Raw genomic sequence first — 19,247 nt, 5'->3', positions numbered from 1 at the left:
AACTGGACAGAGGGATGCTAATGGGGGAGGCGGCAGCAAAGCGGGGCAGTGACACTTCCAACCTTTCTGCAGTGTCCCAGAGGCTGGGGATGGCACTGAGGATGGTGACAAACACGCCGGTGTGACAAGGGGGTCCCCAAGGCGCTCGGCTCGCACTGCCTGACCCCAACCACAGTCCCGGGAACGTGGTTGTGGACCTGGCCCCCCCAAGCCACCCCAGGCCATTGAGGAAGAGGCCAGTGGCCAGGCAAAGCCTGGCATCAAGCTTTGCTGCCTCGGGGGTGACAAACTCCCGCGGGGATGGATGCAGGTGGGTGTCACCCTGCAGCGGGAGGGCACGGTTCGGGGGGCTGTGGGGGTGTCCCCCCCATGCTGTGCCCCAGCTGGAAACACCAGCTGGGATCAGAGCAGGTCTGGGGTGGGGGAGAAGGGTGCAGGGTCTGCGGGACAGGCTGGGGGGTGCCGTGGGAGATGCGGGTGGCCCAGGGGAAGCGGCCGGATGATGAAGGCATGAGGGGGCTGTGAGGACCCTGCAGAACAGACAGCAGGACACCGTCTGTCCGGCAGCTCCTGCATGAGCCGCAAGGCATCGTCCTCCGCAAAGCCTTGCAGGGCAAGTTCTGCCCGGTAGCACTGGGATAAACCCCTCGCCCAGCTGGGAAGGGGCACGCTCATCCCCCTGAAAACCTGAGCCCGGGCGGCTCAGCAGGACAATTTCCCCCGAGCACCCGCTGGCCCTGGGGGGGCTGAGCTCCTGGGGGGGTGTCCCGATTTAGAGGGGGCAGGCAGTGAGCTGCTGGTGGCCTGGCTGTCACCGACCCGCACCCGTGCACCGACACCCTTGGCTCAATGCGCTGGAGGGTGTCTCAGAGCCCCCCCATCTTGCTGGGGACCCTCAGAGCCAGGGGCACCCCGGTGTGTGGAGACAGGCCAGGGGCTCCGGTGAGCTGCCGTGGAGCGGCGGCCCCGGGGGGCTCAGGGGGGCTGTGGGCAGCAGGCTGGCAGTGGGGTGCAGGTGAGCTCGAGGGGGCAGCAGGGTGAAGGAGGGGCCCTCCAGGGGCTGCCAGGGACCTGGAGGGGGCTGCTGCCGGGGGCCAGGCCTGTGGGATGGAAATGGGGCTCAGGCAGCGGCACGGGGCTGGGGAGCATCGCCCTCACCCCAGCCCCGCGCTGCCATGGGGCAGGGGACACCCACCCTGCGGGAAACACCCCCCCATTGCTGTGGGGGATGGGACCAGCTCCCCACCCCCTCCAGCACCCTGTGGGGTCTCCCCGGCTCCCACCCTGGCTGTGCCCAGGGCTCCCAGCCCCTCTCCCAGCCCTTTTACCGCAGCAAGAGTCATCCCAGGAGCAGGGGCCGGAGGCGCAGAGGTGCAGCGGGGCCGGGGGCCGGGGTAGGCGGTGACGCCGTGGCCGTGGCCGTGGAGAGGCTGTGGCGAGCCAGCGGGGAGGTTGGGAGGTGCTGCGTGGGGAGCAGAGAGCGGGATGTCACAGGGCATCCCTGGGGATGCTTTGGGACCAGGCCACCCCAGTGGGGACCTGCAATGTGTTACCCTCCGAGGCAGCTCCCAGAAACTGGGATGGCAGCGCCCGGAGAGCTCAGAGCTTGGGGTGCCGGCGAGGGGTCCCCATCACCCTGGCTGGAGGCTGCAGTGCGGGAAGGGCCCCCGGCCATCCTACCTGTGCGGGGCCGGTGGCTGTTGTGGAGAGGGGGCAGAAAGCAGCCACAGCCGCCCCACTGGCCAGCATCCAGTCACACCAGGAGCCTGCGTGGGGAGAGGTGGGGAGGGCAGCGTGCTTCTTTGGGGACCGTGTGGCCCCCCAGCCCTGATTTTGGGGTGGGAGGGCTGCCTTTTACCCGTGGCAGGGTTGGGGCGGGGGGGGGGGGGCACAAATTGCAGCTGTGTCCTCTCCCCAGCTCCCAGCAGGGCTCCGGAACTGGGAAGCAAACCCAGGAGTCCCGGTGCTCGGCGCCCAACTTCAACCACGCTCCTTCCCAGGGTGGCCCCTGCACCCCAGCCCCCTCCTTGGGCATCAGGTCCCGCGTCCCGTCCCGTCCCCTCCCGCCCCTGGGGCTGTCACCTGCACCGCCGGCCTCCAGCTTCTGCTTGGCCTCGCGCCTCCACCTCGCCCTTCGGTTTGAGAACCAGACCTGGGGAGGAGGGAGGGGGCTGAGGATGCCGGCCCCCACCCCGCGGCACCCCGGGGCCCCGGGCCGTGCTCCGGCTCCTTGGCTCCGCTCTTACCCCCGGGACAGGGGCACTTCACACGCCCCCGGGCACAGGCATGGGCAGAGGAAGGGATTGACCCTGCGTCTTCTCCGCCTCATCGAGGTGCCAGCCCGTGCCAGGCTCCAGGGTGCTTCTCTCCGACACGGGAGACATGTGTGCATGTGTGTGTGTTGTCACGGCGTGGCGTGACCGCGTGCACGGGTGGCTCTGCCCCCGCAGAGTGGGGCACTCGCTGCTGTCACTGCCCGGGGCACCGAGGTGGCCGGCGATGGGCCGTGGCTGGCAGGGGAAGGGGCTGCCAAGGACTGGCGAAGGTTTGCCAGCGGCACAGGGATGTCTGCCCGGAGCTACCGAGGGTGTCCTGGACGCGTGTTTGAGGGGTGGGTGCCACAGGTGTGCCAGGGAGCATGCCACAGCGCATGCCATGGCGTGTGCCACGGAGTGTGCCATGGATTGTGCCAGGGAGCACGCCACGGGTTGCGCCAAGCCGCGTGCCACGGAGCGTGTCCTGGCTCTGCAGCGCTGTGCTCTCCTCCCGGCACCCAGCAGTGCCCTGCAGCCTCCCCGGCCCCACGGCAGGGCAGAGCCGGGGGGAGCAGAGCGCGGGTGTGGGGCTGCCGTGGCCCGGGGCACGCAGCCGCTTGCCGCTGTGCAACGCGGGCACGTGTGGCCCGTCACGGGGAAGCCCGAGGGTCCCGCTGCCCTGACCCCCGCCTCACCCCGGCAGATGTGAGACCAGCACATCCCTCCGGAGCCACCACTCCTGCCCGTGCCCAGCCGTCAGAGGGTAGAGACCTCCGAGCTGGGGACAGAACCTGCTCTTAGGGGTCACCCTCCCCCCCTTTTCTGCTGCACGCACGAGCCCGTTCCCACCTCTGCCACCGCCAGAAGCAGTGACACAGTTTGGGGATGTCCCCAGCTGCCAGGAGGGAGCCCTGTCCCCCCCGTGCTGGCAGGCTGGGCAGCCCCGAGCCCAGCACCCCGGCCGAGATGCTTTGGCCAACAGGATCAGGCCCGGCCGGGTCTCCTCTTACCCTGATGGTTGTGTCGGGGAGTTGGGTGGCCGCAGCCAGTCTCTCCCGGGTGACGGTGTCCGGGTACTGTCCCCTCTGAAACTCTGCAAGGGGGATTGGGGCAAGATCAGCCTGGCCAGCACAAGCACCCCCCCCTCCCCATCCCTCCGGTGCCTCGGCAGGCGATGCCGGGATGCGCGGTCCATCGCCAGGCACCGGTGCCCGCGATTCGGAGCGGTTTGGGGCACTGCAGCGGTGGCCATGCCGTGCCAAGGGACAGGAGCCCAGCCAGAGAGCGGCAAGGCCGTCCCCTGGCAATGGCCCTGCTCCATCCCGGAGCTCCACGGCAGCTCGGGGCAGGCACGCCGAGTGCCCCGGCCTTGGCCAGCACCCCGGCGTCCCACGAAAGCCGCACCTTTCTCCAGGGCCTCCGACTGCCGGCTGGAGAAGACCGTCCTGTTCCTGTGCTGGGTGCTGAGCGGGACCCGCCGGCCGGACGCGGAGCCCCGGGGAGGGTGCTGGGTCCCCGGGGAGACGGCAGCACCGGCTTCGGCAGGCGAGCGGCAGCCCGGGGGATGCGGGGAGGAGGGGGAGGTGAGAGGGGATGCTGCAGGGACAGAAAGGCAGAAGGTGGCGGCGGCGGGGGGGAACCTGGCTCTGGGGGTGGGAGGGTCAGGGAGGGTCCATGAGCCCCTTTGCTTTGGGGGCACAGGGTCAGCGCAGGGGTGTGCGGAGGAGCCGCGTGCACGCACATGCATGTAGGGGCGTGTGTGTGTGTGTGTGTGTGCACGCGTGTGTGCGTGCAGCTGGGAGGCCGGCAGGAGCTCCCTGCCCACTCAGAGCAGGTCTCTCCCATGGGGTGCACGCCCCCCTGCCCTCCCAAACCCCTGCTCCCCACACCACCACCCCCAGCATGGCTCACCCCCGGCAGCGCGTCCCCCGCAAATCCCCGCCGGGCCGCCAGCCGCAGGTCGCTGGGCAGGTTCCTCAGCACCCGGTTGATGGAGGAGACCTGGGCAGGGGGAGACGGGGCTGCAGCAGGGGCAGGGGGTGCAGGACCCCACGAGGGCGGGAGCGGGGCTGCTGGGCAAAACCCCCCACCCCCGGCGAGCATCCCTCCGCTCACTCCAGGAGCCGGGGGATGTGCAGGCAGGGAGGAATCGTGGTGGGTGTCCCAAAGCTCATCCCCGAGATGCTCTCCTGAGCACGTGCCAGAGATTCTCTGCGCCGGGGCCGTGCCCATCTGCTCCGCTCTTTGTTGATACAGGCAACCCTTTAATTTTGGCGGCCTAACAATATTTAATGTGAGGCAATCTGCACCTCGGGGCTGGAGACGGCGAGATTTATAGGGGTGGGTCTGTCATTAGGAAGCACAGCTCTCGGCGCTGACGCTGCAGATTGCATTTTATTGTCCTTGCCGACCCGTGGCACTTGTAACCGACCCAGCACAGCGTCCCAGCGCCCGAGGTGACGGCCAGGCTTGCTGGGGACGGCCGGTGGGGCTCTGCTTTAGCTGGGAGGGACCGATTTGCCTTCCCCTCCCTGCTTGCTTCCCCCTCTGCCGTCTCACCGAGCCCTTCCCTACGCATCCTCCCCCTTTGCCCCCCCACAGCACCCCAGCCGGAGGGTCCCACCGCCCCCCCCTCCCCGCAGCGCCTGGCCCCGGTGTCCCCGCAGCCCCCCGCGGCTCTCCCCAGCAGGGACTCACGCTGGGGGTCCTGTCGCTGGCGCAGACGCCCTCGGCATGCAGCTGCCGGCGGATCTCCCAGGCGAAGAGGGAGGGCTGCTCCAGCTTCAGCTGGGCGATCCTGGCCACCACCTCGGGGGTGGCCATGCGGGGCTTGCTGCCCCCCATGGCCTTGGGCTCCGTGGCCCCCGTCCGGTAATAGTGGCCCAGGATTTTGCTGACGCAGCCGTTGGACACCTGCGGACGGGGCGGCTGGGGCAGAGGCTCAGCGGGGAAAGGGTTTGGAGGAGAAGGAGACCCCCACACCCCCGAGTCGGGCGCACCTTGAGGCTGCGGGAGATGTCCGAGGTCCGGACGCCGCATGCCGCCAGCTCGATGATCCTCTTCCTCTTGCAGGGAGGGAGGGGGCGGCCGTTCACAAAGAGACCCCCCTGGTTCACGCCGCTGGGCCCTGGGGAGAGGCCGAGCAGGCGGTGACGGGGGACAGGGCTTGCTGCGAAGGGGGATGCTGCCTGTCCTTCCCTCCCCATCTCGCCGGGAGAGCACCCAACGGGACCTGCGGCTTTGCAGGGTGAAGGATGGGGTGGCATCGGGGACCCTTGTGCATTGAGGGGGGGGTTTGGAGGGGACCGGGCAGGAGGATGTGGAGCTTGGAGCAACGCAGGGCTCCCTCACTGCGGTGTGGGTGCAGGCAGCGCGTGGCAGACGCAGGCAGGGAACGGGGGGACCAGCCTGGGTGATGCTGGCAGAAAAAATACCCCATGGAGGAGCACGGGGAGAAGGAGGTTCCTCCAGGCAGAGGCAGCTACAAAGCGGGGGACAGGCTGGGGTGGGCAGGGAAGCGTTGGACATCCCCAGGGGGCTGGGAGGACCCTGCAGAGGCACATGTGCATCAGCTGCCAGCACTAAATTTGAGCTTTTGGAGGGGAAAAGCAGCCTCATTTGTGACGGAGCAGGTGCCGACGTGGCACCTCCCCGATTCCCCACTGGACCACGGACGCTGGGACCGCGGTCCCTGAGCCGCCCCGGTGCCGCAGCATCGCTCACCTCGGTGTTGCATGGTGAGGCTTCACGGGGCTTGCGATGCCTGGGAATTGCCAAAAGGAGACGGCTGCTGTCGTGAGGCCGGATAAATCAGTGACGGTGCCCAGGGCTCAGCCACGTCCCCTGCCCCTCCTCCTGCGAGGAGAGGAAGGGGGAGCAAGGGCAGAAATACGGAGCAGAGGATGGAGACGCTGGAGGGCATCTGGTTGCTTGGGAAATCACTGCACTCCAGGCAGGGCGGATCAAAGGGACCTGGGCTTTAAAATGCTCCCACGGCTGTAAGAGGCTCTGGGGCTCCGAAGTGGCTGGGGAGACCCCGGGAAAGCACCGGAGCTGGCAGCGCCTGCGTGCGCTCCCTTGGATGAGCCACGGGGGACGGGGGGGTTTCCCCGTGCCCACCCCGCTGCAGCTGAGCGCCGGGGTCCCGCTGGGTGCTGGAGGGATGGGGGGCAGGATGGGGAGCTCTGGGTTTATGCGCAACAGCTCCGGTGCTGGTTCAGTGGCTGTTTATCACCCGCTTTAACCCTTCCCTGCTGCCTCTCCAGCGGCTCCGGACATCAGCGCCTGTGCGTGGGGTCACTGCTTCCCCTCACGTCCTCGCCGGCAGCGTTCTTGCAGCGTATTTATTTATTTCAGAGGGAGGGTCTGGCCCTGCGCTCCCATTGCCCCGCTAAAAACCCGGAGTGGCTCAGCTGCAGCCGACGGCCGGGTTTGCAGCACCAAGAGCCTCGAGCAGCCAAGGAGAGGCTGGCAAGCGATAACTGGGCTAACAGGAGCCTCCCCTCCTTCGGCTGGAGACGCTCCACCACTCTGCCACCTCCTCTGCCAGCTCAGCAGGTCGAGGCTGGGTCTCCCCCACGCTTACACCCACAGTCCCAGAGCCCCTGGGCTTTTCCCCGTCCCCAGCGCCTCTGCCTGTCCCCTCCGCACCTTCCCTGGTTCCACAGCCTGACCCGCGGGTTTAGGCACTCATGTCCCAGCTGTGGGACACCCCCATGGCACCCAGCACCCCTGGAGCAAGTGCTGCCCCACATTCCTGCCCCGTCCTGCCCTACAGCTCCCCCGGGGTCTGCAGGGTGAATGCCACCTCCTCCCACCCTGGGGATTTACCGGCAGTGGGTCCCACCGACACCTGCAGAGACACTTTGCTGAGTCCCGGTGGCCTCTGAGACCACCTGGGACCATGATGGGGTGAGAGCAGCCACTTGTCGTGGGGGAGATGGCCCTGGCGGGAAGCAGGGCAGGGTCACCACCCTTGTGTCACCAGAGACACGGGAGGTTTCCAGCCCCGTGGAAGTGGGAGGAAAGGCAGCGCAGCTCCAAGTGCCGGGCATCAGCCAAGGGGTGCGGCGGGGTTCAGGGCAGCACCCTGCCCCATGAAATGGGGGAGAGGGGACATTTCCACAGGGATGCTGGTGCCAGCCCTTCTCTCCAGGAGAACCCCACTCCCCTCGCTGTCTGCTCAGGCAGAACCACTCGTGGTAATTAATGAGCAGCACACCGAGCCGCGGAGGTGCCCCCCATGCTGGCGGCTGCTGCTGGCACTGCCTTGCCAAAGCCCGGGCAGCACCCCTGCTTCACCTGGGATTTCACCTGAAACGCCCTGAAAACTCCTGGACACCCCCAGCGTGGGGCTTTCCCTGCTCCAGCCCCCAAATCCCACCGCAGCCTTGGCACGGCTTGAGAATGTTGCTCGGAAATCCTGACCCTGGCTATGAAATTCAAGAAAAGCAAAATAAATCCAACAGTGTGAAAAGGCAGGTGAGAAGCAAACGCACCATGCGCCCGAGCTCGTTAGGGATGGATCGGCCTGGAGCGAAGTACCCAAGCCCAAAGCCCAAAGCCTTCTCCATGCTACAGCCCCCCCCACCGCCCAGTTCCTACTGGGAATTGCTTCCCACGGCTGCACGGGACAAGAAGTCACAGCCCCCCTGCCCCGCAGCAGCGCTCCCACGCCTGAGCTTGCCCCGTGCTCCCCGCCGTGCGTGTGCGAGCGCAGGTGGGTGTCTGTGCACACGCACCCCCGCACACCCCCACGCGTCCTGTGCGCACAAATGCGCGCTCGCACGCACACTTGCTCCTTCCTCCGCGCGCCCAGCTGCACACACACGTGCACGTGTGTATGTGCGTGTATTTGCGCACACGTGTGTGCGCGCGTGAGTAGGACTGAGGGCAGGGGTGCCCGCAGGGGTGCAAGGGGGTACCTGCGGAGCCTCGAAGGAGCTGAACCGGATCGTCCTCGGAGCCAAACCGGGTGCTGCCGCGCCAGTGTCCTGCGGGGCGGCTGATGAGCGAGCAGGCCGTGATGTCACGGGGCAGGAGGAATGAGGATGGGGAAGAAGGGCGGCCCGATGGGCAATGAGCGCCCGTGCCCAGCACACACCTGCCCCGGGGGGCTCCGTCGAGGCTCGGGGCTGGCTCGGGGCTGAGCCCCCCCCCGAGCCCCCGAAGCCAGCAGTGGGTTGGTGCCGGTGTTCCCGCCGGTATTGCAGCACTGGTGCCCAGTGGACACCGCACTCCCCACCACCCTGAGCATCCCTGGTCACCCCGACGGAGCCTCCCCGGGGGGCTGCGCTCCCGCAAAACAAACAGGGACAGACAGAGCTGCCATATGGTAAAGCACTTGGGATTCAATCATAAATCTAGATTCGGTTTTATTACATTTATTTAATTTTTTTTTTTTTTTTTGGGTGTTGAACAAATAGAAGGCGGCCCGCGGTGGATGGGCACCACGGGGACTGCCCCGCTGTGCAACTCGAGGGCCCGGCACAGATGGCCCCCTCTTCGGAGATAAAAAAAAAACCAACAAAAAAAAAAACACGTTGTAAACCTTTCAAGTAAAATATTTGAAGAGCAAATATTAGCCAGCGAGGAGCCCTGCACTGCGGCCCTCCGCGCCCGGCCCCGCGAGTAATTGAACGTTATTAGCACCCCGCTCCCGCCCCCGCTCCGCGCACCCCCGCCCGCCTTTGCAAAATACCATATGCTCCGAATTACACATTAACCACGGTCCTGCGGGGCCCGGGCCCGGCCCCGGCCCCCGGGGAGCCGCCGCGCCGCCCCCCTGGGACTCCCCAGTCGCCCACCCCTGCCGTGCCCACCCGTGGGGAGCGCGGCCGGGCTCCCCCGGTGCGGGGGAGCGGCAGCAGCGGGGCCCGGGCCACCCCCCCTCCGCCCCGGCTGTCGGGGAGCCCCGCCGGACCCCCCCGGGCCGGGCGAGCCCGTGCGTAACGCGGCACCGGGCGCAAGGCCGGGGCGAGGGGCTCGGCCGCGCTGCTGGGGGGGGGCCCGGCGGCGGGGGGAGGGTCCCGCCGCTCCCCCCAACCCGGGCGGTGGGGGTGCGGGCGGCGCGGGGCCAGGAGCGGCGGGGGAGGTCCCCCGGGACCGTGCGCCCCGGGACCGGGCGCGCCGGAGCGGGCGGGGGAGCGGCGCAGCGCACGGGGCCGGGGCGGCGGGGGCGGGCGGGCTCGGGGCCGGCCCGGTGGCGGGACGAGCCCGAGGAGCCGCCCGGAGCCCCCGGGGGCCGGCGGAGCTCTGCGCGCTCGGGGGAAGCCGGAGCGGCGGGGAGCGGGCGGTGCGTCCGCGGAGCGGCTCGGGCGCAGCGGCCGGGGAGAAGCGGGCAGCGGGGAACGAGCAGGAGGGCACGGGAAGGGGGGAACCGGGGTGTGAGGGGAGGAGAGGTGGAGAGATGGGGGGTGGGAGGTGGAAAGATGGAGAGGTGGAGAAATGGAGACATGGAGAAATGGAGAGGTGGAGAAACTGAGAGGTGGAGAGGTGGAAACTGAGATGGAGAGGTGGAGAGGTGGAGAAACTGAGAGATGGAGAGGTGGAGAGGTGGAGAAACTGAGAGATGGAGAGGTGGAGAGGTGGAGAAATGGAGAGGTGGAGAGATGGAGAGGTGGAAAGTTGGAGAGATGGAGAGGTAGAGAAATGGAGATGGAGAGGTGGAGAAATGGAGAGTGGAGAGATGGAGAAATGGAGAGGTGGAGAGATGGAGAGGTGGAAAGTTGGAGAGATGGAGAGGTGGAGAAATGGAGAGATGGAGAGGTGGAGAAACGGAGAGGTTGAGAAAGAGATGGAGAGGTAGATAGGTGGAATGCTGGAGATGGAGAGGTGAAAAGATGGAGAGATGGAGAAGTGGAGAGCCAGAGAGATGGAGAGGTGGAGACAGGTATGGAGAGATGCTCCAGGGCCCGCTGTGCCGTCCGCATTTCATGCTTGCTTGTCATGTCTCTCCCATCCACCTTCCCCCACAGCTCAGGGAAGTTTTTGCAGACGTTTCTTTTGTGGTGGGAGGTGCAGCCAGCGCCGGTGTGCCGTGCAGCGGGGCGGTTTGGGGACAGGGCTGGGTGCGGCGGGATGGGGTCGGGCAGGACCGGGGAGGGGGGATGTCAGCTCCTCCTCTCCTGCCTTCCCCTGGGCCTGGGCAGTGCGCGGGGCCCTGGGTCAGGCTCTCCACGTCCCCTGTTCCAGGACCCCGGCGCTGATCCCAGGACCTTGGCTTTGGTTTGGATCCGACTTCACGGATTCGCCCCTGCGTGGTGGGCAGGGAGCGCCCGGGGGGGAGCGGGTTTAAGGGTGCTGCCCGTGGGTGCTCAGCAGACACATCTCTGCCGGCACGGGTGAGGGAGGCATGGCAGCGCGGAGGGCAGCTCCTTCCCTGCCCAAAGGACCAGGCAGTGGCTCCTGAGTGAAGAGCAAGTGGGAGATGCCCTGGTAGCCCCACCAGTGGCATGTGCCATGGGCCACCGAGCCGGGCTCCCACTCGCCCAGACGTGCACTGCCGTGACCGTGCCTCCAGCCGGGGCTGTGCTGCTGGCAGCCCGGACTCGGGCAGTGCCCTCACCGTGGCCTTGGGGCAGCACATTCACACCCTGGGGGAGCGTAAATGTGAGGGCCTGGGGAGGGCTGGAGGAGGGGGTGCTACCTGGGAGAGGGGGGGACACCGGGAGTCCCAGGGAAGGATAGGGATGCTCTGCTGCCCTCAGGCAGGAGTGGGATTGAGGACTGGGAGGACAGGATGGGGATGCTGAGCATCCCAGGGGCAGGAGAAGGATGCTGAGCATCCCAGGGGAAGAACTGGGATGCTGAGCATGTCAGGGGCAGGATGGGAATTCTGAGATTCCCAGGGGAAGGACAAGGATGCTGAGCATCCCAGGGGAAGGACAGGGATGCTGAGCATCCCAGGGGAACAAGAAGGATGCTGAGCTTCCCAGGGACAGGATGGGATGCTGAGCTTCCCAAGGAAGGACAAGGATGCTGAGCATCTCAAGGGAAGGACAGGGGTGCTGAGCTTCTCAGGGGAAGGAGAAGGATGCTGAGCATCCCAGGGGAAAGAGAAGGATGCTGACCTTCTCAGGGGAAGGATGGGGATGCTGAGCTTCCTAGGGGAAGGAGAAGGATGCTGAGCTTCCCAGGGGAAGGAGAAGGATGCTGAGCTTCCCAGGGGCAGGATGGGGATGCTGAGCTTCCTAAGGGAAGGAAAAAGGATGCTGAGCTTCCCAGGGGAAGGAGAAGGATGCTGAGCTTCCCAGGGGAAGGAGAATGATGCTGAGCTTCCCAGGGAGGATGGGGATGCTGAGCTTCCCAGGGAAGGAAAAGGATGCTGAGCTTCCCAGGGGAAGGAGAAGGATGCTGAGCTTCCCAGGGGCAGGATGGGGATGCTGAGCTTCCCAAGGGAAGGAAAAAGGATGCTGAGCTTCCCAGGGGAAGGAGAAGGATGCTGAGCTACCCAGGGGCAGGATGGGGATGCTGAGCTTCCCAAGGGAAGGAAAAAGGATGCTGAGCTTCCTAGGGGAAGGAGAATGAAGCTGAGCTTCTCAGGGGCAGGATGGGGATGCTGGGCTTCCCAGAAGATGATGATGCTGGGCTGCCCGGTTCTTCAGCAGCTGGCACATGGTGGTACTGGCCCAGTGGCCTGGGGACCTTGCTGGCTGATCCCCTCCTGACTGTGTGTGCCATCATCTGCCGTGGTGGCTGGTGGGCACCAAAGTTTCCCCTCTCACCGGCTCCTGAGCACCCCAGCTGCCAGGAGAGCTCTCTCCCTGCGCCCTGGGATCCCAGGGCAGAGCTGCAGCAGCCCAGCCGGGAGCACAGCACCCCCTTCCCCACCTTTGCTTCGGGCCTCGCTGAAGGGAGGAGGGACGTGGGGCGGGTGCAGGATGGGACTGGGCACAGCAGGGAGTGTGCAGGGGCTGGGGGGGAAAGAAGGAGCCAGGGGGGCTCACTGCTGCTTCTCACCACGCACGAGCGTGGCGAGGCTCCTGCTGTGCTCAGGGAATGCCCTGTCCCTTGCAGGCAAATACTGCAGATATTTGGGGTGAGCTGTGCCCGAGGTGCTGTGCGGGCGAGGGAAAGAGCCGGCAACAAAGGGAGGGCAAATCCAGGGAAGGCGAGGCCAAAGGTGAGAAGGCAGGAAGAAATCAGATGCAGGAAACCCAGGAGGGAGGATATTGTTGGGTATTTTCACACCGTGTAAGCAGTGGCACAATACTCTTCTGGGCTTTCCTCTGCTGCTGACCCCATCCCAGTCTGTGCTGGGACCCGCAGGCGAGGATGAGCAGCGGCCGCTCAGGCCAACAGAATCCCCCGGGGCCCCTGCAGCTCCGGATCTGTGCTGGTCCAGCCAAGCGGATCCATCATCTTCATCTCCTTGTTAAATCAGATTTCAGGGCTGGCTGATAGACACCCGTGATGATACAGGGTAATTGGCTTCCTGCAAGACATTTGACTTCATAGGGCATGGTGGTTTGATTAAAACCTCTTGTTAGGTGAAATTAAGCGAGCGCATGTTAGGCAGAGGGGAAACTGGCTCCCGACTAATGAGAAACGCTGTTCGTGGGGAGCCAGCCCGCAGCGGAGCGGCACAGCAGGACCCAAGGGACCATCCACAGCCACCAGCATCGCATTTTCCGAGCAGTGGCATTCCCAGGAGACAGCGGTGGCCCGTGTGGCAAAGGGGGAGGACGGGTAAGTGCACCCAGAGCCAGGGCTACCGGTGACTGCCACGGGCCAGGGGACAGCTGGGAAACAGAGCCCCCGAGGGTCACCCCAAAGCCTGAGCTCTCCGGGCAGATGTGGGCTCTGACGAGCCTTCATTAACCCGTAATTGCAATCAAACATAATTGCAGGTGACTGGGTGTTGCTGAGCTCTCCCTACCTGGGAAGGAGATTCCTCTGGGCCCCTGCCAGCCAGATTTGGGGAGTTTAACCAGAGGATGCTCAGCAGCTGGAGCACAGGGCCGGGGCCAGGATCCTGCCCTGTCCTGGGATGTGGGGAGCTCCCCGGGGAGCTTCAGCCTGAGAGCAAAGCGGGTGACAGTGGGGCCTCGAGGATCCCTCTCTCCCTGCATCTCCCGTGCTGTGCTGGTGGGAGGAACGGGGGCAGACAACCCTACCCAGCACGGCCGCGGCTCAGGGCAGAGCAGGTCTGCTCCGCGGGGCTGGGGCTGAACAGAGGCTTAAGCACCAGTTCCCTTCCCAAAGTCTCATTCCTTGATCCCACTGGAGATGCCTGGAAAGTTTCTCCTCCTTTGGGAGCTGGCCGGTGCGCTGGAGACAGCCTGAGTGTGGGGAGGGGTTGATGAGCAGCCTGGGAGCACAGGTGATGCTCGTCAGCACTAACGAGCCAGAGAGGGGAGCAATGGCCCCTCGGTCCCTACACTGGGAGGTCTGGGCTGGTGTCAGGTCTCTGGGCTTCCAGCGAGGAGATGGGAATGTGCGGGGCTTTGGGATCTCAGGGTGTGTGGCTGGGAAGGGGCAGGGGAGTAAACGGGACCCCGCAGGGACAAGGGACGGAGCTGGGAGGATAGAGGGGACCAGCTCTCCGCAGCAGAGCTCGCTGTCACCAGCACTGCACGGGACCAGGGACACAGAGGGAGCAGAATTGGGAATGCAATTGTTACAGGAGATATTTAGCAGCAAGATGTTCACTCGCTACCGTGGCCGTTGCTCGTGCCCGGGGTGTTCAGGTGTTCAACAAGTGGTTCATTCCCCGGTACCACTGGTGGTAGGGGGGGTTGGGGGCCAGAACCCCCGTCCTGCACACACCGTCTGCCACTTCTTCGAACAAACTAGGCGTGGGGATGTCATTAGTGCTGTCACGAGGCTGCACACGGGGTGCTGACACCCGGATAACAGGCTTCGGAGCGCGCTTGAGAATTACTTACCAGCCCTGTCCAGAGGAGACAGGGTTGTCAGGGTCCTCCAGCACCCGGTTAGTGGTTTTCCCCCTCCTCAGCCTGGCTGAGAGCCACCTCTGTGCTGGTCCTGGGGGACACGGCTGGACGGGGCTGAGTGTCACCCACCGCGGTGGGTGCTCTCCGGCCAACGAGGGTGGTGGCACCAGTGGGGTCCTGTGCAAAGCGCCGGGCGGGATGCCCCAAATGGGGCAGAGGGGCAGGAGGGGGGAAGTGCAGCTCCCCAGGGATGGCTGGGCTGTGGGGGACCTTGCAGGGGGACAGCAGGGCCATGGGGGACCCTCCGGGCATTTGAGGAGGAGCTGGGGGTGGGCTGGAAAGCTCTAATGGGAGAGGAGGGAGGAGAGGACAAGCCTCGTGTCCAGCCCTGCCGATGGCTGGCTGCGTTGGTGGGCTGGCCGGGGAATTGGTGCACCGCAGGGTCATCCCGGGGGGGGTCACACAGAGCCCTTGGCACTGCTGGGGCTTGGGGGAGACCCCATTTAACAGGCGGCAGCGCAGCCTTTGCCTGCACGGTTCCTACAGAGCCAGGGATGTGCCTGCAAGCCTCCTCCTGCAGCACAGGGGATGCATTTCAGACCACCGACGCGCTTGCCCGGGAGGCTGGAAACCTCTGGGGCTCCTCAGGGAGCTCACACACCCCCCCCCGCCCCGCATGGTCCCCAGCCTGGTCCCTTCTGGCAGCCGGTGTCGTGGTGATGCGCCCAGCCCGGGCGCTGTTGGGGGTCCCTGGGCGGGGGGCTCAGCCAGGGTTTGCACACAGGAGCCCAGGGGCAACGACTGGCCCTTTCCCACAGCCCCGTGCCCCCGCGCACCGGCTGGCCCTGCTCCAGCACCCGCAAAGGGCATGGGGACGGCACCGTGGCCACTGCAGGGGTCTCGCACGGCTTGCGGCTGGGGTGGGGTGGCCGAGCAGGAGGGCCAAGGGCAGGTCCCTCCCTAGGGACCCCAATTTCCACCAGGCTGAGTGCTGGTGATACTGGGAGACCCTGCGGCGACGGATGGCTCCTCAAACCCCATCAGGGTATCGAAGCTGGGCGCTGCGGCAGGTTGGGATCGATTCGATCACCCCCGAGTGATCCCCCTGGCACAGAGAGGAGCTCTCCCCTCCTCTCCATAGCTCCTTTCTACATGTCCAAGGCTGTTTTGCATCTTTCTGGGCTTTCTTTCCGCAGCAGGCAACCCTGTTCCTCACTGAGCACTGGGGGGGCTGGAAAAAAATCCTTTCTTTTTCCTTCCAGAAAGCACACGTGAAAGTTAAAAGCCCAGATGAGTCAGCCAACCAAGAAAACCTACTACATCTAAGTGTTTCCACCTACCTTTTAACTTTCTTTTTGATCAAAAAGATGATTATTAAAATATTCTGGCTAAAAGAGGCAATTTCAGGGCTTGAAAACGCCCTCTTGGGACCTGAGTCGGAGGACACACCGTGCCCCGTCGCCTCCCCGGGCACAGCCCGGTGGGATGCAGCTGCAAGCCGGGGCAGTGAGGACCGGGCCCAGAAATGCCGTAAATCCGGGTAATGGGGCAGCTTGGCCAGCTTTTGGGGCAAAAGAGATGATTTCCTGCCCTTTGCGCACAAGCTCTTGCCCAGGCGCTTGTGAGTCATGGTGCAAAGTATGAAAAAGGGGAGAAAACAAACAAATAACTCCTCATCAAACAAACCAGAGGGAGAAAATTAAAAGTTGTGGAGGGCTGTGGCAGGCGAGGAGGGAGCCGGGAGGAGGATCCTTCCCAAACCGCCCTGACCCAGGGTGGGGGACTTTGGCAAGGGCAGCGCGGTGTCGGGGTGAAACCCCGGGAGCGGGACCCCAGGAACACCCCAGCAGAGGGGCCGAAGGCTGCGCCACTGCCGAGCGTCCCACGTGGGGAACAAACCCTGCGTTAAAGGACCATCATTAACACAAACGTTACAAAATGTGCCCCGAACAGGTAGAAGATGCTAGCAGGGCGGCACAGCCCCGATCCCCTGCGGGATGGCCCCGAAACGCAGGCGGGGAGCCAGCCTCCCCCGCAGAGCCCCGATGCTTTCGGTGCACCCGCTCCCCCGGGAGGGGTCAGGCTGCGGTGGGGGGGTGACGCCAGGACCGGCAGCCCCCTCTGCCTCTCCCCCCAACAGCAGCCGTGCCCAGACAGGGCCCCCCGGCAGCGGCGTGGGTGCCATACGGCATCACGTGCCGGTGCACCCCTACTCCCCACTCTCGTGACCCCAAATCCAGCCCCCTCTGCTCCAGCCCGAGGGTTTTGGGGTCACCTGAAGATATAAGGTCTGTACCCACAGCCCGGGCCGTGGGAAGGGGGGCAGCACTGTGCCAGTGTCCCCAGTGGGAGGACATCCCGGGGCCCCAGCCGGACTGCAGGTCCCCGCTGCCAGGACACGGTGACGATGGGTGACCTCGGGTGGGCGATGCCCCGGGGAACACGGACCCAGCCTTGCGGTGCCGGTGACGTGGATGGTGCTGGCCCAGGGTCCTGGTAGGACGTGGGTGTCCGTGGGGAGGGGGGTGCGGGATGGGTGCCAGCCACGAGGCTGCCAGGAGGCCCGTGCTCACAGCTGACCCACCCCAAAACTGGCCAGAAGCACCCCTGGGGAGGGGTGCAGGTGGGGACCCCATCCTCTTCCCCTTTTTCCCCCAAAACTGCTGCTGGGGAGGTGGCAGGAGGTACCGGGGCCATGTGGGGTGCCAGGAGCCTCCGGCAACCCCGTGGTTCTTCCTTGGCACGGGGTGGGGGGTAGACACCGGGGGGGGGGGGTGACCCCGCCCCCCCTGAGCGCAGCCAGCGGTGCTGTGGGAGTCAGGGGTGCTGGGGGTGCACGGGGGGGCGATCCCGGGGGAACAGAGCTGCTGGTGGGGAAGGCCGGGGGGAGGCAGCATGGGGATCCCACTCCCCAAAAGATGCAGGGGAACACCCCTCCCCTAACCCCCCCGTGGGGCTGTGCTGGGCGACCCCTGTCCCCGACCTTCCGTGGGGCTGTGCTGGGGGGTCCTTGCTTCCCCCAGTTCCCGTGTGGGGCTCTGCTGGGGGTCCCTGCTTCCCCCAGTTCCTGCGTGGGGGCTGTGCTGGGGGCCCCTGCTTTCCCGAAGTTCCCCCGTGGGGCTGTGCTGCGGGACCCCCTTCCCTAATCTTCTGCGGGGGGGGGGACCCCCCCCCGTTCTTTGCGTGGGGGGGGCTGGGTCCCTGCTGCCCCCAGTTCCCGCGTGGGGCCGTGCTGGGGACCCCTTCCCCCCAGTCCATCAATGGGGTTGTGCTGGGGGACTCCGGTTTCCCCACGGGGCCGCGCAGCGGGCCCCCCTCCCCCCGGCACCCTTCCCCCCGCTCGGGGCCGGGGGCGGTTTGGGGGGTTTGGGGGTTTCGGGGTGCCGGCGCTGCACGCGGGCGGGCGAGTGGTGACGCAAAGGGAGGGGGGCGTGCCCCCGCCAGGCCCCGCCCCCGCGGCGGGAGGCCACGTGGGAGCGCGGGCTGCCCCTTTGCCGACGTGTCCCTGGCGCCGCGTGCCCCGGAAGTCCCGCCCCCCCCCCCGGTCCGCGGGGCGGGAGGGCGGGCGCGGGCGAAGCAGGAGGCGGAGCCTCCCGTGACGTCGCCTCAGCCTCTCCGGCCGGTGCGACGGCGGCGCGCCTCCCATTGGCCGGGACGCGGCGGGGCGGGGCGGAGCCAGCGGCGGGGCCGGCCTCCCGTTGGCCGTTGGCCGGGGTGGAGGGCGGGGCGGCGCGGAGGCCCCGCCCTCCGCTGCGCGGCCCCGCCCCTCCTCCCGCCCCGCCCCGCGGTTCCCTTCCGCTCTCGCCCCGGGCCCCGCCGTTCCGTCCCGCCATGGCCTCCGCGGCCTCCCCCGGGCAGGGCGGCTCCGCGCCGCCGCTCGCCGTCCAGCGCGGCATCGTCAATGGTAAGGGCTCGCTGCCCGCCCGCCGGCCCCCGCCGGCCCTCCTGCGCTCCGCTCCGCCCGACGCCTCGTGTGTCCGCCCGCCCGGCCCGGCGCTGCACCCCTCTCCGGTGCCCGGGACCCCCCCCCCCTTCCGCAGGCCCCTCCGGTTGTTCAGGGCCCCTACCACCTCCCGCAGCCCCCCCTCCGGTGCCCGGGACACCCCCTCTCACCTCCCGCAGCCCCCCCGGTGCCCGGGACACCCCCCTCTCACCTCCCGGCCCCCTCGGTGCCCGGGACACCCCCCCTCACCTCCCGCAGCCCCCTCCGGTGCCCGGGACACCCCCCCTCCCCTCCCGCAGCCCCCTCCGGTGCCCGGGACACCCCCCCTCCCCTCCCGCAGCCCCCTCCGGTGCCCGGGACACCCCCCCTCACCTCCCGCAGCCCCCTCCGGTGCCCGGGACACCCCCCCTCACCTCCCGCAGCCCCCTCCGGTGCCCGGGACACCCCCCTCACCTCCCGCAGCCCCCTCCGGTGCCCGGGACACCCCCCCTCACCTCCCGCAGCCCCCTCCGGTGCCCGGGACACCCCCCCTCACCTCCCGGAGCCCCCTCCGGTGCCCGGGACACCCCCCCTCACCTCCCGCAGCCCCCTCCGGTGCCCGGGACACCCCCCCTCTCACCTCCCGCAGACCGCTCTGGTTGCTCCCCTTTCTCCCCCGCCTCCCTTCCCGGTAACCGGGACCCCCCCACCCCCTTCCCGCAGCTCCCTCCGGTTGCTCAGGGCCTTCCCCCCCCCCTCTCAGTACCTCCTGGTCCTCCCCCCAGCTCTCTGGCATCTTGGGGACCCCCCCGGATGGGGGGGCTGTGCCCAGGGCCCCCTCACCCCGGCGGCAGAGCTGGCCTGACACCCCAACTGCTGGGAAGGGGCAGGAAGAGCTTTGGGGTGTCCCCCCCCACGTGCCTGGGGCTGGCTGGTGGGCCAGGGGCCGGTGGTCCCGCTCTTCCGCTGGCCCCGCGGCCCGGAGGAAGCTCGGGGTTCCCCGGCGGTGCGAGCGGCAGCCTCGTGGCACCCCACTTCCCGCTGGGGACATGGCCGGCCGCGACATCCCTCGGGGTGCCCCGCCAGCTCCTTTCCCTCCTCTTCGTCCCGTGCCGGCCGCATCCCTACGGGAAGCAGCGGTGAAACGGGGTCCCCCAGCCCCCCCCCCCCCCC

At 67.1% G+C, this 19,247-nt stretch overlaps 1 protein-coding gene across 1 annotated transcript; it reads right to left on the bottom strand.

Annotated features, from left to right (window-relative positions):
- Nucleotides 1-1,339: 1,339 nt before the first annotated feature.
- On the bottom strand, nucleotides 1,340-5,461 carry LOC122153359 (paired box protein Pax-4-like). The gene is made up of 8 exons (XM_042791879.1): nucleotides 5,255-5,461; nucleotides 4,953-5,168; nucleotides 4,167-4,256; nucleotides 3,660-3,762; nucleotides 3,266-3,348; nucleotides 2,083-2,152; nucleotides 1,681-1,766; nucleotides 1,340-1,462 (listed from the first exon to the last, which is right to left on the bottom strand). Exons 1-8 carry the CDS (start codon nucleotides 5,459-5,461, stop codon nucleotides 1,340-1,342), a joined length of 978 nt encoding a protein of 325 aa, XP_042647813.1.
- Nucleotides 5,462-19,247: the final 13,786 nt, after the last annotated feature.

Source organism: Tyto alba, unplaced genomic scaffold (genome assembly GCF_018691265.1).
Source record: "Tyto alba isolate M040663 unplaced genomic scaffold, T.alba_DEE_v4.0 Super-Scaffold_2, whole genome shotgun sequence".
Taxonomy (NCBI): Eukaryota; Metazoa; Chordata; class Aves; order Strigiformes; family Tytonidae; genus Tyto; species Tyto alba.
Note: the sequence above shows the minus strand (reverse complement) of the source record. Positions and strands in the feature narration are given on the sequence as shown.

Bases quoted from the DNA above. Each gene is read 5' to 3' on its own strand.
- LOC122153359 (XM_042791879.1), bottom strand. From the start codon at position 5,461: ATGGGGAGGGAAGGACAGGCAGCATCCCCCTTCGCAGCAAGCCCTGTC. The intron at 2,153-3,265 runs GTAAGAGGAGAC...CCTCCTCCCCAG, and splicing joins TCCCCGACACAACCATCAGG to GTCTGGTTCTCAAACCGAAG. The intron at 1,463-1,680 runs GTAGGATGGCCG...CTCCCCACGCAG, and splicing joins CAGCCACCGGCCCCGCACAG to CACCTCCCAACCTCCCCGCT.